The sequence below is a fragment of the Alligator mississippiensis genome, chromosome 5 (genome assembly GCF_030867095.1).
Source record: "Alligator mississippiensis isolate rAllMis1 chromosome 5, rAllMis1, whole genome shotgun sequence".
NCBI lineage: Eukaryota > Metazoa > Chordata > Crocodylia > Alligatoridae > Alligator > Alligator mississippiensis.
The window spans coordinates 154,169,975-154,194,452 of record NC_081828.1 but is presented as its reverse complement, the minus strand read 5'-3'; the positions used below and the strand labels follow the sequence as shown (position 1 = coordinate 154,194,452).

General features: G+C 42.6%; 1 protein-coding gene and 1 long non-coding RNA gene across 3 annotated transcripts in view; one reads left to right on the top strand and one right to left on the bottom strand.

Moving 5' to 3' along the window:
• CHN2 (chimerin 2) overlaps positions 1-10,056 on the top strand; it is a 237,945-nt gene extending 227,889 nt beyond the window's left edge. For both annotated transcript variants that reach the window (XM_059728884.1, XM_006265246.4), the window contains one exon: positions 8,252-10,056. In XM_059728884.1, the coding sequence (XP_059584867.1) occupies positions 8,252-8,423 (172 nt within the window). In that variant the 3' untranslated portion in view covers positions 8,424-10,056. The remainder of the gene's footprint in view (positions 1-8,251) is intronic.
• The window catches only part of LOC109285802 (uncharacterized), a 36,050-nt gene extending 17,940 nt beyond the window's left edge, over positions 1-18,110 (bottom strand). The window contains exon 1 of the long non-coding RNA XR_002093657.2: positions 17,918-18,110. This is a non-coding gene — a long non-coding RNA (uncharacterized LOC109285802). The remainder of the gene's footprint in view (positions 1-17,917) is intronic.
• Between the last annotated feature and the right edge of the window lie 6,368 nt (positions 18,111-24,478).

Sequence of the window (24,478 nt, the reverse complement as noted above, 5' to 3'; positions counted from 1 at the left end):
ATTGAGTCTGCTCTGATGTGCTGTAATTACAGTGTGTCAGAGCAGCCTCGCTGCATGTGTATAGATTCCCTAGGTGTTTTAAAAATACAATTTAGCTACTTTTTATTATAGTCACTCTATATTACTTTATTTTCTAAATTCTCATTCTAAGGAACTAAAGTTAAAGACATGTTTCAGAAGTGCTTATGTCCCATTTTCAAGTGTCTTCTTTCAGATTTTCAAAGATATTTAGACATATAAAGTACAAATAGGTACCTATGAACATCTTCAAAAGCACTTGAATAGGGTGAGTGCCATTGATTTCTAGGTTAGGTACTTTTGGAACCCGCTAAATATAGTACCTATCTGCACCTTTACACATGTATATACCTTGGAAAGTCTTGCCTTTGGGTGCTTCTGAACATTTTACCATGGATCCAAAAACCACCATATATCTTGCCACCCTCAAATTAAATTTGAAATTTTAAAGCAGTCCTTCACTCAGGAAGCATATTAGATGAGCCATGTTTCTTTCTACTGGTAAAATTTCCATAGAACCTAGTCAGTTTAAAAATAGAAAGTAAAAAAGGGGAATAAGACTGTTCAGTATTATCATAGTGGAATGTCTGACTTGTTACATTGGTTATTTCTCTTATTTTTTTAAATTTGTTGGAACTCATAGTTGAACCAGGTCTCATGTTATTAAAATAAATAATTAAAAAAAAAGACTTCAAATCAGTAAATGATTCATTAGTGCTTCAGCGTCTGAACAGGAGCAGATCTGGAGGAGGTACGGCAGTGCAGACACCCCTCTGCTTCTACTGCTGTCCCCAGCTAGTCCAGGTGCAAGGAGAACCCCAGAGCCACATCTGCTCCACTATAGCTGCTGGCTGTGGATGTACTGCATAGCAGGCTGGGCCATGGACTCTGGCAGTGGCACATAGGTTTTCCTTTTCAGTGTCTGCCCTCTGCTCTCCCATTTTCCCTCACTGCATTTCCCAGTGTCTGGGAGCAGGCCCTGGAAGAAGGAACATGTCTTGGCTAATACATGCATGGGAAGAGCCCCAAAGCTGATCATGAGATCAGCTGCAAGCCTGTGCAGAGAGCCAGGCTGAGGCAGGGGGAGTGGCAGTAGCATGTAGATTCCTCCCTCTGGCATGGGGGTCTCCAGCCATGCCTTGCACTCATCTCCCCCAGTTTGCGACGTGGTGTGTCACACGCCCCATGCATCTCAGGTATTGAATGAAAAGTATTTTGCTCTTTACATCTTCAGTAGGATTCTCATTCCACCGAAGACAAGAGAGTTTCAATCTGTTTTTTTGTAATTGCATTGGGGTAATTTTTCCCCATGCCTTGGCATGTAGTGGGAGATGCTCCCTTTGGATCTGCAGAAATTAGATAGATGGGCACCCATCCTATAAGCATATATACTTTGATGGACCCAAAGAGAATGCCATTGGCTTTAGCGGAATTATGCAGGCACCAGGGTCTTCCTCCATGATTCACTTGTATTCTCAGCAGCAAAGTTTTTTGTTAGCTTAGAATTTAATTATGTTTTTTTTCCTTGGCAACCCCCTTTTCTTGTTGATGAAAGATTAGCTGTGCACCAGCGAGAAGGGCCTGCTTCAGCTGCTACAAACTACAGGTGTGCCAAAAAAAAGAAATCTGACTAATATTTCTCTCTCAAATACTAGTAATTTGCAAATGCTGAACTTCCTCCCATTTTCCTAATAATAATAATAATAGTATTTGAAGTGAAACAGGCACATTTCTGTTCTGAAGAATTTTTCTGGAAGCTATGCATGACAAAAAGAGGGAATTAGAATAAAAAATGGGTGTCTGTTGTGAACTGTACACACTGTTACATGAGAAACACAGAGTTCTAAGTCCAGCCTATAATTCTTATACACACAAAACATGCATTGAAGTCAGCAAGCCTTTTGTTTGTATAAAGATCATAGGATCACACCCTCTGCACTGGTATCATCTTTCAGTAAGAAAGAAACTGCAAATAGAGTACTGAATTATGTTATGCTCCCCTGGTTATGCTTCATTATTTCTGTGGTAGAAAGTGCTGTATTAAGCCTGGCATACTGTATGCTGTATTAATGCCAGGAAACTCTTATCATCTTAGACACAGTAGAGCTCCTTTTCTTCCATTTCATATATAAACTTTTGAAAAGTGTCTTCATTAAAGAAAGATAAAAGAAAACATTATCAGCCATGAAAACTGAGCCTTTTAATTCAACTGAACCAAACTAAAACAATTTAGGCCCCAGATTTATTTAATCAAATGTCATTGTTCTTTCTGGTGACTTTTACTCCTAGTCAGTCCTACTTTTACTCAGAGGAAATAGAATGTGATTGATAGCTTTTTACAATGTAGAAACCCATCGTAAAATTCAGTCAAATTAGTTGTTATACTATTAACCATTTTATAGTCATGCCTTCTCTATGTTCACTCTCCTCCAAAAGGAAGCCCCACCCTGTGCAGTTACATAGATATGCTACAAGACAGAAACCATATGTATCATTGGCCTCTCCACAGCTCTGCAGCAGACACAAGGGGGAATGGGAAGTTATGGGTCCACTTTCCTACAGATGCACCAACTAGCACACAGTGCATTGGGACATAATAATATGCCAGATGTCCATGCACACTTCTATCTTCCTAAAAAGCAAACAAAGAATTGTGCTTTCTCGGCACCCTCCTAGGGCATAGATAGCCCTGTTGAAACTTTGCAAACACCAAAGGGTCAGATTCTTTGATCCAGGTACATCCTTTTTATTCCTGGGGCACTCAGGAATCTGGCCACAGCAGAATTCTTTTGGCAGGGATATTTCTCAGACAACGCACCATCTCAGCTGGCTCCTATGCTAACTGTACTCCATCTCGACAGCAGTACTGTGCTGGGAGAGGGACACGTCAGATTTCACTTCAGTTAATACCAGTTAGTAACAAGTGTTTAGCCCTTTGGATACCAATGTCAGGTAAACCTAAATCTGACTTGATACACTAGGCTGGCAAAATTAGAAAATCAGGGACCATAAACAATTTCCTGAAAGCTTATTCACCTTCACTGGGCTGCATTCGGCACATGAGAGAATCTTGCCCTCAAATGGCAGAGTCATGCTTTTGCAGTAAAGTAGAAGTACTTATTTTAGTTGAAGGTTGGATAGGCAATGAGATCTGAATGCTCATGCTCCTCTTTAAACTATGCATATTCAACTCCCAATATAGCAAGTGGGAGATGTAGACAAGGAATGATGGAAGGATTTGCCATAATATTATATTTAAATATATCTGTATGGCAACTGAAAATGCTCATTCTGATTGTTGTGTGGTCTAGAACTTTTCTGGTCTAAGTTGAAATGCCAAATAAGTGGCAAACAAAGTTCCCTGGGTGAATTTGATATCTTTTATTAGACCAACCCACATTTTTCTAAAGTATTCTAACAAAGAACTTAGTTTATCATGTTGCCAACAATTTTCCCATGTTCTGTGGATGCCCATATCAGATTGTGTGCATCTAGGAGAGTATCAATCCATGTATCTTTATTCAGGATTCCTCCTTTCTTTCATTTAAATTACTTTTGCCATTGAATTTATGGGAAAAACAGCTGCTTTTGGTACAAATGCAAAAAGAGTGTGTTTTTTACATGGTTGATAAAATGTCAGTTTATAATACTGTCATGCCTTTATGGGTGATATATTGTTTCAGCTCATTAAACACCTATTGTTATTTCTAATATGTAACTAGAATTCCCAGAAAAAAAGCAATGCATTCCATTACAAAAAAACAAAGCCCAATGCTTTTTCTAAGTTAGGCGCAATAAATGATTTGGTTACACTTTATAGTACAGTGATTAATTTCAGAGGTAGTAAAATGTCAGTTCTTCAAAAAAGAAGGAACTTGCTGTAGCTACACATATGCCTCATGCATGCAAGTCCAGAATTTATCTGAGAAACAATGTCCACCAGGCCTATGCATGCAGCCTGTTTCACCTTGTGCCCCTGTGTGAGAATATAAAGAATGGAGTAGCTGCAACTCTCCCTTGGTTTCTTCTTACTGCTTCTGGCTGTATTAGGGAATGTGGTAAGTGTCCAGCCCACTAGCTTTGGCTAAACTTTCTGGTAAATCTTCTAAATAGTTTTAGAACTCTCCTGATAACCTTTAATTTTTTTACCACCATGATCATTTCAACCTGTTTAGATAAAATACAAATTGCTGAACTTTACACGTGTAGAACTTGCTGTGCTGTGGGCTCCTTAACCAACTCTAAACCTGTGGGCTTCAAGCCCTCTGGATCTTATAATGGACCAGTCACTTAAAAATTGAATCTGACATGCCTACTCTGTCCAGGTGAGTTGCACATACTGAGCAAACATTCAGCATGACTTCACTTGGATATGTAAGTCATGAGATGTGAAAATGAAACTCCATTTTTTTCAGCAATGTAAGGTAACATTTGTTTGGACCCTGAGTACACTAGCTCTAAGATCCTGCTTGTGGACAAGTCAGCATCATCTATAGTGCCAGCTTGCAAATAAGTTGCACTGAAGAGTGGTAGAAATGAGAAGGCTCTGGGGAAGGACTAGCCAGTGATACCCCAGCACTGAAACAGACTTGACATCAACAACACTGAAATAAGCTCTAATACTTCCAGTGTCAAAGTACAGAATTTAGGGGGACTACTCTGAATGCAGAGATAGAAACTCCAGAAGTAGCATGGTGTTCTTCTGATAAGAACACAAAACTTCCTGAGATACATCCACTTAGGGCCCAGAGACTGCTTAGGATAAGGAGAATATCCTTTTGAACCAAGATCCAGTTTGACAATTCACCCTTTGCATTGACACCAACGCAGTGAACTGAAACAGTCTTCAGTGCCAAAGTACCCACTACTCTCAATAGAAGCTACAAAAAGTACTTGGAGACAAACTACAGTATTCTTCTTCTCTACATGTGGAGCTAGAACTAGTCCTCTTCACTTCTGGAGTGTACATCCTCCCTACCTTCAATAAGAAAACAGGCTGTCATGAAGTCAGTCACCATGGAAAGGTTCTACTCCCTTTATTAAACGTAGCCATCACTGGTTTACCAGCACTTGCACTAACACCCAGGAAACCTGTGGTATCCAGATCATATATCACCAAGGTTTCACTAGAGTGCACCATCTTATGTGTCAAGCAGCTGATCTTTACACACTCAAGAAAGAGAAGAGGTCACTCTCCCCATTAGTGTCTGTTGCTGGAGTATCTGGAGGAACCAGATCCAAGAACAGAGCAACAGCAGGGCCTCATATCATTACCAAAGCCTTCTCTTGTATTCACTTTGTCATAAATTGGTATCCTCAACAACATCAGTATTAGCACCTGACAACTTCAAGTCCATTCTTCTTATGTAAACTGCAGAGACTCTGAAAAAAGAGATAACAATGACAGAGAAATCCCACAAATTATTTGGTATCTTGTTAGCTTTTGATTCAATCTCGACTATTTTTTCTGTGATTGATGGACTTCTTACCCAGCTAATACCTTATAGCTAGAGGTCTACATAAATCTTAGTAGACTTACCAATTTTTGTGGGTTAATCATGGCATAAAGAGCAAATACTAGGGACATCTTGCAGATGTACTTCGGCAGCCCCACCCCTCAACACTGATTGGCATTGGAATCCTGGGGGAAAGGAGGGATGAATTGCTGAACACATGGAACAGTCGGCAATTTGCCATCTTAACTGTTGTCTGCCCTTTGTACAGCCCCACCCCTGAGTGCTGATTTGAGAGGCTCTAGGGGGAAGGAAGGATGAAGAGATGGCAGTCATCTTTTTTGCTGTCCTTTGTGCTGCCCCGCCAGTTGGGCAGGCTGCAAGCATGGGCTGCAGCAGCAATTAAGACCTCTGGCTCCCACTAGAAAGCCAGCATTTTATTTTTATTAAGGTTTTTGTTGTTGTTGTTTTGTTGTTGATACTATGGACTTTGACTATGGATTTTGTAGAAACTGTGAAATCTGCAAAACCATGGTTTAAGTAGACCCCTACTTAGAGCAGACATTGACCATGATAAAACCTACTGTGAATCTGGTAGAGAAAAGGTTCCATATAACATGAAGGGTACTTCTACTCTTGCCCAAGTATTTCTACCCTTGCTTGAAGCCAGGGTCCTAAGATGTGCTGGCAGAATGAGAAAAAAGTTGGTGGAATCATTCAGGATCCTTATTGTTGGGGGTATTTTACTCAATTTATTTGTAAGAAAGTCATATTCCCCTGCTTCTCAACAGCTGTGATTTATTGATTGCCAGGACTTACTAGCCAAATCTGATTCCATTATCCCATGTGACCGCATGGGAAATATAAGAGAGATCATTAAGGAAAATGTTCAATAAGGACAAGTGCAAAATCCTGCACTTAGAACAGAACAATCTCATGTACTGGTACAGGCTGGGGACTGACTGGCTAAGCAGCAGTTCTGCAGAAAAGAACGGGGGGTTATAGTGGACAATAAGTTGAATATGAGCCAACAGTGTGCCCTTGTTGCAAAGAAAGCTAACAGCATACTGGGCTGTATTAATAGGACTGTTGCCAGCTGATCGAGGGAAGTGATTCTTCCCCTCTATGCAGCACTGGTAAGACCATATCTGGAGTACTGTGCCCGGTTTTGGGCTCCCCACTACAGAAAGGATGTGGACAAATTGGAAAGTGTCCAGCAGAGGGCAATAAAAATAGTTAGGGGCCTAGGGCACATGACTTCTGAGGAGAGGCTGAGGGAACTGGACTCTCTGGCTGGGGAGAGAGATTACACATAAACAAGTTTAAGTGATCAGAAACTGCTTTAAACCTGTAACATAACATAAGTTCAGTGCATATAAACCAGTTTCAAAATGGCTGAAACTGGTTTAAGATAAACCTGGTTGAATGTAGTATCAGACTTAACTGATTTCGGTCAAACCAGTTTATGCAATGTCTGTCCCAGACCCCTTCCTAGTTTAAGTTAAACCAGAGTCCCCAGCATCCCATATGCTTTGGAGCCCTGGGCCGGGTTTGGCTGTGCTGTCTGCTCCAGAGAACAGATCTGGCCCTAGCTGGAGCTTCAGAAGAGACTGAAGGTACAGCAGGGTCTGCCTGGCTTCCCCCTAGCGCCCCCGACTTGCTATTCGCTGCCCCTCCCTCCAGTGCATTTAAGGAGGCAGAGGATCCATGTCTGTCTGTACCTGGATGATTGGCTGACCAGAGACAGACCCCAACAGGAGACTGCAACAAATTTAGAATACAGTATTTACCTGTTTTTTCAACTAAGAATACCAGTGAACTATGAGAAACTCTCTCTCTCCAACCATAATGACATTAGTGTCCTCATATGGGAACATAGGGGGTCACAGATATAGTCCTGATGGACACTGCTGTTCAAAGAAGTTCTGTCTTGCATACATGTACTCAGAGGCATAATAAGAAGAGTTGGTGCCCTGGGCAAACTCTGCAGGAGAGCAACAGGTGTTCATGCAGGTTCTGAGAGTGTCGAGGTAGTGCAAAAGGTTCCAAGAGCTGGGCAGGCACCAGGCTTACCCTGGGAACTCCTAAACATTCCCCACTGACCTGTTGCTGTCAACTGCTGGTTATTGCTCTTAAAGCAGCAGCAGCAGCAGCTGGGGACTGTTTTGGAGATTCTGTCATGGGGCCACTCTTGTTGCTGGGGCAGAGACTCCTTGGGGATGCGGAGCGATTCCAGTGCCCCTCCTAACTTGGCTCTTAGGGCAGGTGCCCTTCTCAGCCACCCCTGGTTACGCTACTGCATGTGCTGATTACAAAACCTTTGAGTCACGATACCTGTAAGGTAGATAACCCTTCCTTACATTGTACTTAACTTGTGATTGTTCTTTTGGATAAAGTAATAACCACTAGTTCTTTATAACTGGAGGATTAACCACATGACTGAATGTTATTTCTTACACTTTTTTTTTCAATATCCAGACACAGCAAGTACAGTCTGTTCTACTACACTGTAATTACTGCTAGTTATATAGTGAACCTTCCACGTATGTGTATGAGTGGCCTTTAAAGGTATCCAAAAGCATAACTCTATGGTAACTTAATCATACATGCCATGTAACTACAGTGGGGTTACATCACTGTTTTAAAGTGTAACCAGAACTTTTAATACAAAAATGTCTTTGTCTATCAATGCTTGAAGTGAAATAATTCTCTAAAATTAAGATACTATATATTTTTTTCTGATAAAAGAAATGATTCTTACTTCATTTCTCCTCTCTCAGGGTTACCTTGCATGAAAAGGAGAATTTTATGAATGCTGAAAATCTGGGAATAGTGTTTGGACCTACTTTAATGAGACCCCCAGAGGACAGTACCCTCGCCACACTGAATGACATGCGGTACCAGAAGCTAATTGTGCAAATTTTAATAGAAAATGAAGATGTCTTGTTTTAGACAAAAAGAGAAGTAACTTCATAGCCGTAGCTTTGAAATAATCCATTTAAATGAAAACCAATTTCTTTACAGTTTTGTTTTTTTTAGAAGGAAAAGTTACTGGGTCTCACCTCAGTTTCTGCAGTATTGCAGATGAACGCCAAAATGTTTAATAAAGCTTATGTCTCATAGACATATGCCTCTTTTTTAGAAAGAAAAAGGTCAGAAAAGAATCCTCTTACCTTGTGTCTTTTGCCTTGCTTCATATGTATATGTGTTTTGAGAAGTTGCAAACGAGTTTATCATTAACTTATTAATGAATGCAAAATGTATTTTAATATGGCTAGAGAAGCAGAAAGGTACTTAATCAGTGTTACTTGTATACAGCTATACATTTCCCTTCTCCATAAGGAATAATTATATATGTCAGTCATGAAACAGAAGCTATATTATAAAGATATTTAACTTCAGTTAGCAGAAAGAATGGCATTTTATTTTAGCAAACTATTTCAATGCAGTGCATTGATTATTTTCCATATATTTTTCCTCCCTTTTTTCTATGACACATTGAAAACATCTTCCATTAGTACCATATTATCCTGACATACCTCTTTTATTGCAAATGCTTTTAAGGAAACTTCCTACGTGTATTCTAAATTTCTTTGGAATTTTCTTTTACATTTTAGATACTAGCTTTCTAAGATTGTATTATACTCTTGTAGCCATTCAGTATCTTTCCATATTATCATATTTTTTCTTCCAAAATGTGATATTGAAGTTTTCAAAAGTCCTGGTGATAGTATCAGTTTCACATGCCAGATCTTTCTTTAAATACAGTAATGTGTAAATTAAGTGAGGCTGGGACACTGGATATTTTCTGGCCTTGTTGAAAAATTAGCACTTTTTTGTTAATTAAAATTTTTTGTAAGAATCAGGTTATGTTTTTGTCATGTTTCTGTATTTATAAGCGTACAGTAAATGCTGAAAATGTAGGTATTTCTCTTGAATGTGTTTCTTGATGGTTTGTTTTTAAAAACAAGAACATGTACAAAGCATTGGAGCTGGTAAATCTAATCATTGAAAAATATTTTATTTTTCTCCTTTCACAAACATTGACCTACAGAGCTCATAGTCTAACTGCAATTTATTCTTAATATTAACTTGTTTCTCAGCATGAAATTTTTCTACAAGCATAGCAAGGCAGTATACTTTACTACCAAACTGAATTTTCATTGTGAAAAACTATAATAATCTCTCTTCATGATTGTATGAGTCACATGTTTGGTAACTCAGTGATATGGTTTTCTGAATTATTTCAGGGAGCACATGTTTCTATTGAAATTGAAAAATGTGTGTAACTATAATAATGAAGGAGGGGCAGGATGGGAAAACTGTAAATTTTGTTGTCCTCTAGAGAAATAACCAAGGGCTAGATAGTAAACCCAGATTGCAGTGCAAATGCTAAATAATTCCAATTTGCTGATCCTACTATAGAGCCTCTTAAAATGTACAGAATTATTTGTTGTAGGTTATGTACTACTTAATACTGTCATAAAAACGATCTGGAAATGGTTTTATTTTGTGAAGTGAAACATGCTTTGTAATTTATAATAGTGTAAATGGAAGGAAAATTCCATTAAATGTGTTAAGAGTTCTTGTGTCTTGTCATTTTGACCATATGGCAACCTGCCAGAAGAAAATCAATATTTATCAGCCCTTCTGATGCTACTAGCTTTCCAGATATTGCTAAAAAGTTGACTATTTGTAAAACTTTGAAATAGTGCTACTGACGATCAGCAGTTTCATATTATTAGTGAGATGCTTATGCTACTCCACCATGGTATAAACTTAAATATACACTTCTTTATTGAGCTGTATCCCCAGACTTCACTGCTTAGAAGTTCAAGTAAGCAAAACCCAAGACATCAATCTAATCACCTATAGACAGAATGTACCTTCCAAGTAGTGGAATCACCAAATCAGTTTTCTGTTGGCACTGGATTTAGGACCCAACCTTTGTTCCAAGCAAGCACAACCCTCAGACTGACCACTACCTTTCCATTCAATAATAGGCAAATGTACTGATACACAGTAATAACAACAACAAAAAAGCAATACAAATAATTCTATATATCTGTCAAATCCTAGGGCTGTCATCAAAGTCAAAGTACATCTGGCCAGGACACAGGCTTCACTCTGAGGTTGTCTCTTAGGTTCCAGATGTCAGCATTGCATGTCAGCATTCTGGAGGTGGGATGCCAAGGCCCACAGCCCCCTTCCAGGGGGCTGTCTGAGATGGTCTGCTGGTATGCCCTCAGGCCATGGTGGCCTCGAGGACCCTTCCCAGGGAATGGTATGGGAATGGGGACCCCTCTCAGGGAGGAGAAGGAGAAAGAATGGGGAGGGATGCAAAGAAGAGAAGGAGGGACCCAGGGACCCTTTGTTAATCTCAAGTCTCTGCTTTTGTATTCTCCTTCCCTCCTGATGACTCTTCATTCATGGCTATCTCTGGATGGTTGTCTCTCTGGGGTCACACGTCCACATAGCGTTTTAGGCCTTCTCCTAATTTGGTCTGTTCCCCCAAACCTAGGACTCAGCCCCTCTCCTGCTCTGAGGCCTTGTTGCTGGTATCACATCTCATGTTATGGGACAGTATGATACATACTTCCTTGGTTCCCAGGCTTTGTGTCCTTGTGTTAGACAACCTGGTACACGCCCCCTCAATTCTCAGGCTGTATCCATCCATTGGCCTTGTCGTGCTAGACAGGCTGTCTGCTTCCAGGGCTATATGGAACTGTGTATGTGAAACCCAGGCTCTTACAAATCAATTAGACCCTGCTGCCCATCTTGAGCCCTTATAATGTAAATATCTGTACCTATAAGCCAATTCCCAAAAAACAGACCTTTAAATACCATTTTCAAGCCAACCTTTTCCACATGCTTTTATGTAAATATGTGTATATGATTTAACTTCAGTTCTTTTCAGTTAGTCACTGTAGTTTGTTTGTTTGTTTTTTCTGGAAAAAACTATTCTTGGTGACATTCCTGAGTTGGCATAAAGGTGAACAAAGGCCTGTCCTGTTCTTGTTCCCCTAGTCTTCATATGCAGTAAGACAGTACCTTTGACATACCTTGTTTCCTGAGTGCCAGCTACATGTAGAAGAAGATAGTACCTTCAGAAGTATCAATGAAAATTAGCCCTGAATGAAGAAGGTCTCTAATTTATGTGATAACATTACTTGAAAAAGAAAAGAACTGGAGCAGAGGGAGAAGGGAGTGCCAAAATGCAAATCTGGAATTGATGGCTGGTTTCTGTCTCAGCTGATTGAAAGATAGCTCCCACCTATAGAATACAAGACTCCACTCCAGTCTCTTTGTTCTTACATTCCCAATTCTGATTTTTTTTAATGCAAGCAAAATGTCTGTGAAACAATATTTGGCAAAGCAAAGAGCAAGGCATATACAGACAGCAGTGACGTGCTTGAGTCCACATAGATCTAGGTCCATCTGAATTGTACCAAGTTTCTTGCCTTCCTTTCACATAATATGGTAAATACAGTAGTGTATGGCAAATACAGCTTCTTGGTCCCTGCTAAAGAGCAGTGTAGTTTGCAAGATGTCCCAGGAGGTTCTTGTGTGGCTCCTCCTAGATCCCTGTTGGACCATCTCATCTCAAGGATCCCTAGGCACAGGTGAGAACTCCGCTTTCACAAAAGTCTGTTGGGAAAAGGTTATTTTGCCTGAACTTTTCCTGGTTCCCCATACATGCTCTGGCAGTATTAGTGGCTCTTGACACATTGTCTCCTTATTTCTGCCATTCAGACATTTGTGACTTCCATTCGCATGACAGCTGCTATTCCTCATGCAGGCCCCACAGCTCAACCACTGGATTCCTGAAAGGCAGCAGACAGGGGCAGCAGTAATGTGACTCCCTGCAATATTAAGGTAACTTAGACTCAGATAAATTAGCAAAAAAAATTGCACTTTCCTTCCCTGTGTTCTTTGGGCGTGTCTTATCAGTTTGTAAATTGTATGGGTTTAGTAGAAGATGTTGAAATTTAGTCTTTAGTCCTCAGGCTTATAAAGTTCATCTGGTGGCTGTTTCAGAGAGTGGAGACTTGAAGAGGTGGTTGTAAAAGAAAGACATTACAGAAGATACAAAGCCTAGTTTTGAACTCCGGTTCTGTACCAGTGCAGTTGGGTTCAAGGTGTAGAATTGGGCACATTGCTCCACATTGAAAAAGGATGGATTAAGTCCCCAGTAGGACTAGATTTTCTCTCTTTTTCCTTCCTCATACAGTCGAAAATACAATTTGAGCACATGGGTTTATCTCAAGACACATGACCCCAGTGGGGACTCCAACCACTTCTCAATTAGTTCTGCTGAAAAGCAAGGTATATTATCCAGGGACAGAGCATAGTGCTAATGTGGATCTGCTTCCTGCTTCTGTTATTCAAGCTAGCACAGTCTAAGCTGTGGAGACAATTTAGGAGCCAGGCTTGGGTCTCCCAGAAGATGGAGCATGGATGACTGGTGCCCCCTTACGGTGGGCACATGCCCCCCCAGCAACCAGTCAGCAATGTGGAGGGGGGTCCCCCACAGCCAATCTCACCAACTGGGGGGGTCCCCCCTTGCAAAACTCACCAATGGGGGGTGGGGAGGTCCCCCATGGCAAAATTCACCAAGCAGGAAGCAGCCATGGCACTCCCGGAAGTGGCCGTGGTGCTACATCCAGTGCTCCCACTCCCCAGCCGGCGTCTGCAGGGGGCATACCAGTGCTCCTGCCACCCCCACTCCTCCCCCGCTGCTCATCACCTAAGTGGAGAGCGCAGCCTATCAGGGGGTGCACATGCACCCCCATGCACCCACTCCACATTGCCACTGAGATGGAAGAAAGAGGTCCTAATCACTCTTAATCCCCACTGCAGCTATAGTTTTAATCCAAGCCAAGACCCCAGGTCTTCGCAGTTCAACAGCCAGACAGGTACCAGCTAGTTTGGACAATAAAATCAAAGTTATAATTGGGAAACTGCTGAATCCATTTTAAAAGGAAGACTGACCTGAAGAGGGCTAGAGAACACCTGATTAGAGTCCACAAATGTTTGTTTTGGCTTTGGGTTTTATCCCACAAGGTTAAGGATTGTTCCACCCATCAGCAGAGGAACATTAAGGACCAGAGTGGACGCTGAGGCACTGCTAAACAGGTAAGCGTCCCCATGACATGGTGGTTATGAGAAAGATGACCAAAAAATCTTTCTTTAAAAATTCTTTGTTCTCTCAGTGTGAGAGTGACAGTTAAAGTTTGTTACACCTTCCCCAGATGACTGGGTGGGGTTGGGGTGACACCACAACTGTATGTGCTGAGTTGCTAAGGAACTTGATGCAATTTGTATGAAAATGGCAAAAACTAACGAGGACAGGCAGTATGTTCAATATGAGCCAAATACATGACAATATTTTGTGTATATGCATTAAGTTATTTATATGGTTTCCATTACCACAGTATCTGGCCAGGTCTGGCTCCTCTAAGCCACATCCTTAACATTGCATGCAGCCTTCATAACTAGGGAGTCTGCTACAAAAAAAAAACCAACTCCCAGTCCACAGAGCCTCTGGGCTCCAAGACTGGCAACCCATTGTTGCATCCCCCAAGTCCACACTGAGAGAATAGACATATACAGTAGCTTGTAGATCACACGTTTCCTCCTGAGACATACCAAAATACTGAGGAGCCCCTTCAGAGTTCATTCCACTACTACACAAGTGAGATACAAGACCGTTCACATAACCTCCATGAATTCTGCCTGTCCCTCATACTCCTTTGAACAATGAAACTGTGCTAGTGTTTTGCTTTTCCTACAGAGAAGGGATGAAATAAACCCATTTATGTATCAAGAAAATCTAGTTAGATCAGTGTATCATTGATCTGACATACACTAAAAAGGATCAGGGTCGGATTACTTTCCTATTTCCATTACATAAACTCTGGAATGTGTGCAGAAGCAGTGTAACATGCGGACTGCTTGCTTGCAAAAAAAAGTTTTCCCTGAATATGCTGCACTCTAGAGCAGCCAAACATTTTCAAAGGAGGGAGTAATGGCAGTACCTTCAGCTTTTATTTCCAAAGAAGTTGTTTCTATGTAAACACTAACCTTTGTAACAATCTTGGGTAAGACAATATCTTATGACTGACTTTCACTAGTGACTTTCACATGGAGATTTTGATGATCTTTGTGTGCAACCTTGCATACACATACAATTTGCCTTCCTCAACTCCTTCTGCATCTTCACAGCAGTGTTTCCTTCCAAAAAAAATAATTATAAATAATTTCAGATAGCATGTTCCTTTTCTGTAAATTGTTTTGAGTCTAGCAACTGTACGCTCTTAAGAGTAAGAAATCTCTTAGAAACAGACTTGAATCAAAACCCCAAACATGAACAACATGGGGATGTTTGAATTTATCTTAACCCATGCAAGCCTATAATAAGCACAAAAGAAGAATAGAACTAGCACATCATATTTTCTATGGAAAACTCTATTACTTGTAATGTATAATAATATAATGTGGTAATAGGTCAGGTTATGTGAACCTGTAACAGAAAGGCTGTGTCCTTCAACAGTGCTTCACCAATAAAAATCTGAGGGTGTTTGTAGTCCAAGGGCATGTCTACATGAGGCAGTTGCCTAATTAGCTCTACAGTAAACATCTAGGCATCTACATATGTGGCTGTATTAGGCCACAGGAAACTAATTAACTCCACAGCAGGTTAGTACCTGTAAATAAAAGTACTACCCTGTTGCAGAGTTTTTTTCTTGCATGGCAATGCACATGTAGACGCTGCCCCATCTTGCTGGGGCACAAGGGGCTTCAGTGCTCAGGCTGCCTGCCAACTAGCCCCTCACTGAAGCACTCTCATGCTCCAGCCAGCCCCTTCACAGCACATTGAGCCAGATCAGAGCCTCCTGCCAGCTGGGGCTGCTCCGATCTGGCTCAATGTGCTGCAGTCTTAGGCGCACATGTAAACGTGGCACGCTGGAGCAGAAAACTCTGGCACAATATGCACCAGAGTTTATTGCTGCGTATTAATATGCATATGTAGATATGCCCCTTGTCTCCTAAATGCCCTTTTCCTATGCGCCACCATAAGAGTTGGATCTTGGAGAATTACTTGCATTTCTGTTCCTGTATTTAAATGTTTTGGGGCCAAGAATAGTATATTCTCAATGTAAGACACTTGATCCTGAAATTCTCTTTTTCCATAGGTCTGATGGAGCCTGAAGTCCTGGTCCTACAAATATTAAAACACGTGACAGTTGCTGACTGTTAGGAAACGATGCAAAGCCCATCTTTTCTCTTACATAGGTGTGTAGTTTACGTTCTGGGAGAGTTATGCTGACATTAGTTAATATGACGTAGTTCTGTGTGTGTGCATGTGTGTGCATTTGCATGAGCTTCTGTGCAAATCATGAGAAGCATTTTATAAAGAAATAAGTATGCAAGCTTAGAGTCTGCCATTTGCCCTTTTCCCTCAGTAATCCATACTCATTAAGGCCTAAATGTGTGATCCTCCTGAAGGGAAATATTGTGCCCTAATAAAACACAAAATAATCTTTGTAGACTTATTAAGAGGGAAAGTGGGGCTGCAAGGTAACATCCAATGGCCATCACAAGCTTCTCCATGTGACCAGCACAGTATGGGACATGGTAGTATGTGGTCAGCCTAAGGAAGGAGGTAGCAAAGGACAGATGTTCTACATGGCACATTTCTTCAAAAAAAACCCAAACCTTTCCCTTTTTAACCCTGAAAATGTCACTTGAATCCCCTCAACACACTCTCCTTTCCTACCCAGGCTTTCCAGTTCTTCAGCATGTGCATACGCTTAACTTCATTATCACAAGTAATCCCACTGAAATCAGTGCATCTATTCAAAGCAGAAAAGTTTAGCAGTGTATATGTGTTGGAGGAATCAAAGCCCTAACGAGCCCCATTGGAACTATACACAGTTCTGGCAAAACTGCCAGAAGCAGAAAACACTAATCAAAATACAGCAAGGAAGCTGGTGATACTGCTCATGTCAGTGAGAAACTAATGGTTAATTAGACTTTATGGCTGAGATCTATGTAATATTTTTACCAAAGGATCATAGTCTACATTTCATTTTCTAAGCCCGTCCCTTGTCTTGTCACCCCAAAAATTGGAATGATAGGACTTTACTGATTCTTTTGGTGCCAAGTCTGGGTTCTAGTAACTTTTCCTTTCCTATGAACTTCCTTGTGGCCTATTCACATGGCTCTAATTCAACCACGCATGACAGTAACAGCAGTAAAACTCAGGTGACAAGCATTGATTAACTGATTCTCAGCATAGCCACAGATGTAGGCAAAGGTTATTTCCACTTTTCTGATGAGTATACAATGACAGAAAGTTCAGCAACTTGGCCATGGTTATACAGCAACCCAGACGGCTGATTCCCAGCCTGCTTTAATAACTGTATTGCCCTTGTCATCTGACTCTTAGCATTTTAACCGCAATCATTTTTTTTAAAGAATGCTGGTGAACAATGGAGATAATTATACTTTTCTTTAAAACTACAAAGTATTATTCTTTGTGGAAACGCATGCACTGTGCCCACATGCGATCCATGTGAAATGCTGACTCAGGATCTATAGCTGTTGTGGCAATTACCTGCTAACACAGCACCCATTGTTTGTAGCTCTGTATTGTATTATGTGTCTCTGAAATACTTTACCTGCACTAATCCGTAAGGCTCTTTCTACCTTCAAATCCTTTCTCCAAGATGCTGCAAAATCTAGAAGGAAATCTGTCTCCCAATGACAATAGGCCTTGTGACGGTTTGGCATATCAAATAGTTGATAAACCTTGTTGAAAATGACATGCTCTTGCATTTAATACTTTGTATGTGCTTTCTTATTTCCCAGACCTTTCAGCTGCCTTTGTCTTGATCTCACTCCTGCAACTAGGCCATCAGTGAAGCTCTTCAGGGCCCACATGCATGGGTTCTCGTTGCAAGGCCGACTCGTTCTATCCTGCCGAACCTGTGGCCACAGAGGCCCTGCAGCCAAGAGGCCATGCCCCGCTTGCCCCTGCCGCCTGTGCCACGTTTAAAGGGCTCTATGCAGGCAGGGAGCCCCTTCCTGGCAGAGTGGGAGAGGAGTTCCTAGCTCTGCTCCCTCCCAGCCCCAGCGAGGAAACCCAGGCACATGCTGCCCTCACCCTGTGACCCCCATGGCACAGCCCATGTGCATGCATGTGCATGTCCTGACTATTTTATTTCAGCAAGTTGACACCACAATTAACCACAAATTTGATTTTTGGGGGCCCCAAAAAACTGTGGCCTGGCCCTGCTCATAGCAGGCTCAAGGTCTTACACGTTGAGCAGAGAGGAGCCTGCCTAGGTCCCTACAGAGCACGGGGTGGGGCTTGAGGGGACCTGCTGCGGCTTTGTATAACTCGGTTACACTGTAAACGTGCGATAAGGGTGAGGTGCTACCTTTGCCCCACTGAATCAGTCGTAATCCCCGAGCTGTGAAGCCAGAATCTCTGCCTGCCCTTGTTGCCCAGATGATAAGATAGCTGGAGATGAAATTCCCCTCCGTCCCTGCTGCTGATGGGTGGCAAACCCCTTCCCTTCTGCTCGGCCCCGGCCGGGGGGAGCTGCCGCGGCCGCCGAGCTCCCGCTGCGCCTCCGCCAATCAGGCGCCGCCTGGGCCGGGTTGGGCTCGGTGGCAACCAATGGGAAGGCGCGGGGGGGCGGGGAGAGTTCGAAAGTGCCCACCTGCGCCGGGACAGCTCCGCGGGCCGGGACTTGCCGGCTTCTCCCCGCGGCTCGGCACGCACCTGCCTCCCGCGCCTGGGGCCGGCTCCGCCGCAGCGCCGCTGGCCGGGGCCCTCCGCCTCGACAGCAGGTGAGCACCCGGCCCGGCCCCTGGCGGCGGGGAGCGGGGAGGTAGCAGGTGCATGTGGGCCGCGCCCCGACGCCCCCCCGAAGGGCTCCCGCCTGCCGGCGCGGCGTGTCCTGGCGCCCGGGGAGCCGCCCCGACGGCCCGGGCAGGGCAGTCGCCCGCGCGCCCCTGCCCGGCTCCTTGGCGCGGGGCCCCGTTCTTCGCGGGGTCTCCCAGGGCTGAGACCCACAGCTGGGGGTGAGCACCCCTCGAGCCCTCCTCACCTGGGCAGCCCGGCCAGAACCGCGGCTCTCTCCAGGGATCTGCAGAGGCAGACGGGTGTTTGTGCCCCTGGGCAACGAGCCGCTTGTGGAGGTGGAGGAAGGCGAGGAGGGGCTGCTGCTGGATGGCAGCTGTGGCAGGGGCAGGACTGCACGGGGGGTCAAGAAGAGAGATTGCAGCTCCCCAGCCAGACAGGATGACTTTTTTGGGACCCAGTTGTCTCCATGATGATGATGGACTTTTTTTCTCCCCCAGGGCTCAGGCCAGCATTTACCAGTGCACTGCCATGGGCACCCCCCCAGCCCAGGGGGGCCTTTTGGAGCTGGCACCTCCCATGGTGTAGCCTGGTCCCTCCCCGCAGAGCCCTCTGCCCGTGTGCCATGGCTGACAGCAGCCCTGTGCAGGGTGCCTCTGCCGGGGCCTGGTGGAAGGCACTGACCAGCAAGAAAAATGCCAAGCAGGCGCCACTGCCCAGCCTGCCCCCGGCGCCATCCAGCCCGGATCCACGGGACCAGCAGCCGCCCCAGTGCAGCAGCGAGCCCAAGGCAGCAGACAAGCCCGGTGGTGGTGGTGGGAGCCGCAGGAACCTGCATGTGTCACGCTCGGGCCGCTTCAAGGAGAGGCGCAAGGTGCACGCCCCGCTGCTGGCTGAGAGCCCCGCACTGTTTGAGGGCAGTGCCCCCAGCCGTGCTGCCCAGCAAAGCCAGTAGCTGGGGCCCCTAGCAGCAGCTCCTGCCACTGCCCTGACCTGACCTGGTGACCCCAGCTGAAGAGGGAGAATCGCATCCTCCGGTCAATCCAGGATGCTTGGGAACTAGAAGCCAGCCTAGCCGCCTGCCTGGGGGCTGCTGCCAGGGGGGCAGACGGGACTGAGGCTGTGAAGATGAAGGTTGAAGGTAATTCCTTGGTGGCATCCAGGAAAAGCTGCCAGGCTTCCCTGCGTGCCCTCTCAACCTTGTAGCAAAGAAGTGAAGCAAAGTGAAGGAGGCCTGTTATGATACAGGAAAATAGTATCCATCAGTAGACAAGACCAAGGGAAGCCTGAGCTGATGGGGGGCCATCACTAGTATAATAAGCCCCACCGTAAATGAACTTGGGCATGTCACGGGGCTAAAGCCACAAGCTACATGTTTTCTAGCCATTTCCATTAGGGAGGCTGTCCTCCTCTGTCGTATTGCACCAAGTAGGTTCCTCTTTTCTGGCCAGGGAGGTAGTTCTGATGTGCTAAAGGGCAGGGGGGGGTATCTAATTTCAAGGCCAAGAGACGTCCAGGGGTGTCTGCAGCTCTTTAACAATCGTATTCCTGTTTGGCTGTTAGTAGCCACATCATGCAAAACAGTAAAGAAATCCCCCTTGCATTCAGGAAGGTATAAGAGAGTTATTGTGAGCAACAGCAGTGCATGTATACACTCTCTCTCTCTCCTGTTTCATTGCATTTAAATATGCAGAAAGCAAATCGGCAAATAGTTTCTCCTCCTCCCCACCCCACCTTTAAACGTCTAGGTAATCGGAAGCAGGTACTTGAGAAGTGAATCTCCACATCTTTCATGCAGAGAAGGACCATTCAAGATTTCCACTAAGGAATGAAGTATGAGTCTATGTTGGTCTCAAACCAATGAAAGCCTACAAAAGAAATTGGGTGATTTCTTAAACACAAATCAAAATTCTTTGGGGAAAAAATAGCCTCAGTGAAAATGAACAGAGTTCTACTGTGTGCAAGCAACAGGGAGAATAAGATGCCCATTTCCTCATTTAAAGTGGAAATCAGGACTTGTGATGGTAGCGTTTATCATGAGGCTAGCCTAAAGCTTCTCATATGAATCAAATGGCTTTGAGCAGAACTCAACAACTGATTATTCTTCTAATTGAAATCTTGGACACTTTTGGAGTTTCTGGACATTATCACTTGAAAGGAAGCCATTAGCCAAAATGCATGCAGATGCTGGGCTTTTAAAGAGGAAAAGTAACATGAAAACGTCTAGATCCTAAATATTTCTTGATAGCATCTAGTGTAAATAAAATGTTTTTTGTAAACCTGTCAGACTACCTTATCTTTTTCTCAAAGTAATTATCTTCACTGGAGGGAGATTTCCAGTACCATGAGAGGCCTCATTCTTTCTGGAAATGCTTTAGAAGGAGCTGTGCCTGTGATTTTGCTTAGGCGTAGACCAGAAGTCCTGCCAGAGAGCTCCAGGCTCTTTCAGTTCAGAACAACTCAAAGGAGAACAAGGTTAAGGAGGTGAGTTCCTGGGGAAACTTCATCTAGATTAGCCACACTGTTACTGAAGGGAGACAACTAAATTCTCTTCAGACAGGAGCAAGCATCCACTTCTGTTTTCTGGGTGCTCCACTTTGCTTTTTTGAGCTGTGAATGAGGAAATTGGTTAAGTGTTTGAGGCACTGCCCCACTGAAAAGAGGTTGGAAAAGCCATGCTTCCACCTCCACAGGGCCAGCTTTCATTTTGGGGGCCTATTAATTTATAGAAACTGGAAGGCTCTTCCCTTGTCAGTTCTCCTGATGTCACAGTGGTCAAATCTTTTCCATTTATAGCAGCTCAGCAGGGTTTCTCCATGCCACAAAGTGTAACGTTGTGACAAGTTGTTTTTGATTTGTATCTGGGTGTTAGACTCTGGGTTAGGATGCTCAAAAGATCACTTTTAAGATTTAATACCAGCACTGACCAATAATCAAGCATCCTGTTATTTTGTTTTCCCATCATCAAGTTTATAAGAGAATTGCAGAAAGGGGGAAGAATATGTAGTTAGGTTGTCCTCAAAACTTCCTGAACTGCTACAATCTGGAGCTGAAAGGGAAAGGCATAATTCTGTTATCCTGCTCAATCGAATCCTTGTTTTCCCATCATCCTATTGCACAGAGACCATTGAACAACCTGCAGTGAATTTGGGAAAGTATTGACAGAGGCCAAAAGTGTTAAACATAAAACCTGTTGGGTTTCTGGCCGCAGCTCCCACCTCCAAAGGAGTTCCTGCTGCTGTTCTGCTAGCACCCAAGGAGTTAAAGCCACTACCGTTGAAGCCCTATTGCCACCTGCAGCAAGAAACCCTGCAGGCTGGATCCATGGGCAGGCCAGCCAGCCCACAAGAAGCTGTATCCATCCCACCAACTCATTTGTGTTTGACACCCCTGCCTAAAGCCATACTTATAGAGGTAAAGGGTTCCATCCCTATACCTTGTCCTTCTTTTAAACATTTCCTGTTATGTACCTCCATGTTTAATTAGTTTAAAGATGTCACACAAGACTTAACCTGTTGCAATGTTCATTACATAGTTGTTTTATGGAGCTCATTCTTATTCTTGTAACCCCTTTCAAGGAGGTCTTAAAAAATAAGGAACACTAGTCTTCTGGAGTTAATATTAAAGAGAACATGGTCAAAGAGAACTAAAATACTGTGTTTTTATGAATTGATGGCTCTTGGGACAACAGTATTCATAATTATAAATATGTTTCCTAACCCCTATGTAAAGATGATAGTTGAGAGAATAAATCCAAGAAATGGGACAGCTTTCCCAGAAAGTAATTGGTGTTGAAATTATTCTTGTTTACAAAAAATGAGGAATTGCAAAATATGTAGGAAGATTAATTTCAGCTTAACTGTGAGTTGGTAGTACAATTACCCTTAATCTGAATATAATTAAGAATTAGGTCTAATAAAAGATATGAATCTGTTTTGGTCAATTACAAATTCAGAACGTGGTAACAAACTTTGTTAAGAACAGTTTGTCCTGGCTAGTCTTGAACCTGCTGGGCTTAAGAAATCTGGATAAGACAAGGTTTAGCTGGCTGGTGAATCATTCCTTGCCTCTGAGTTTGTATCAGTCTGTCATTCATTTTTGTTAGAGGCCTGAGGCATACTTCACTACCTGCAAAAATTGACTTACTAAGTGAAAAATTCATATACAGTTCTAAAGCCCCAAAGAAAGCAGGGATTTGATTAAAACAGTATCTAAGGCTTCTGAGAGATTGTATCTAAGGGTTTAGCAGTAAGTTGAATAGCAAGTAGGAACTTTTTGGGCCTTTTTACCATATCTAAATTATTTTCTATGCAGTTGGTTTTAGATTAGTAACACTAGGCCTTTCATTCTGGGGAGTAAATGAGATAACATGATAAGCAGCCTTCCCAGCTCAGAATTAATGGGGTAGGTGGGTGTTTATTTTAAATGCTGATGTAGTTTATCCTGCAAACTCTTGACAACTAATTGAGAAAAGACTGCTATCTGCTGAAGTCTAAAAAACAATCTCATATATGGGCCTCTTTAAGATGGCATGACCCTCTCTGAGTGTCTGATAGCAAAATGGGGAAGCTAACCTCTGATCTTTGTTAAGGTTGGTTTATTTTATTTATTTAATTTCCACTGTATTAAATAATTATATTTAATTATAATTACATTTAATTATTTAACACATTGACATTAATTAAGAGGGATACTTACTGCCCCTTCCCTCTTGACCCTTCACCTTTTTAAAGATTCTTTTCTTCAGACAACTAGTGTATGGCAAGCAGGGTGGAGGTATAGTAGGTAGAATTTCTAAGAGAGTTGACTATAGTCTTTAAGTAAACCATACTGAGTGATCAGTAGCTCCAGCGATCCCTCTGTCTATCCATTTAGAGAGTCTAAATGATTACTCACTTAATCTAGACAAAGCAGTACAGCACCAGCTTATACAGCATTGGAAAACAAACTCTGGCTTTAAGCTGTGATTCTACATAAGTAAATTTCTTCAGATGATTAAGCCCCACTGAGCACCCCTCACATGAATAAAAATGTTTGTGCAAGTGTTTGCATGTAATACCCCAGGTATGGGGTATCACATTTGATTTAATAGACTGATAGGTAAACTTTTCAGATGTCTTAAGTAAACTTTGTTCTCAAGTACAAGCTTCTGGAAGTCTTTCTCCTCCTGTTTGCATATGCAAATGCACAACTTCAACAATTCTTATTTTTTCCCTTAGTCATAGGTAGAAATCATTGCTGCTTAAGTAAACTACCACATTCTTCACTTTACCCCTTGCTTATTGAATATTCAATAATAAACTAAATGATTGGGTTTTTTATACCACTGTAAGTTGAAGTTATACATGCATATTTGTTCAAATTGAGAATTAGGTATAATGTATGTTCTTGTCCTACAGAGACTTATCCTTTTCTCTACACAACTAACTTTTCATTCACATCCTATTAGATAATTTATGGTACGTTTTGTCCCCAACCATGTCAATGTTTACACAGATGAATCATCCCTTTAGTTTTGTTGGGCATAAGTGTTTACGTGATGTGGGCCACAAAGACCACAAATAAAAAGTTATTACTATTCTACCTGTATACAACTTACTTAGAGTTTTCTCATTGATTTGATGTACATGGCAGCAGGACTGAGCTTTAAATTAGACTCTGTAAAAGCTAAGTACCTTATAAAGCTCCCCAATGTTATATCTTACAACATTTGCTAGAAACCCTGTGGCCCAAAACTCCACAGGAGAGCAAAATAAGAAAGAAGAACAAGAATCAAATGTTCCCTTCTGCTGTATATGGTAGTGCCTGTTTGCTGTGGTTACTTGTGTCTTCTTTGAAACACTATTTGCAAATTGCTTGCTTAGTTCTGAAGTGGTTTAGTAACACTAGATTGTATTTAAACAGTAGGTAAAAGTACAAGGCATTTTCATGGGCAAAATCCAGAGCAGCTCATTTAAAAGCAGCTTTAAATGAATTTTGAATTAAAAACAATCTTTTGAAAAATATATATCATGGTTTCAATTGCTGTCTGAAAAAAGAAGACAGATGTAGATAGGATTTGGTTTGTTTCTTGGCAGCAACACAGAAGTCTGACCATGCTGTATGAAGACAATCTTTTTATGGATGGGCTGTC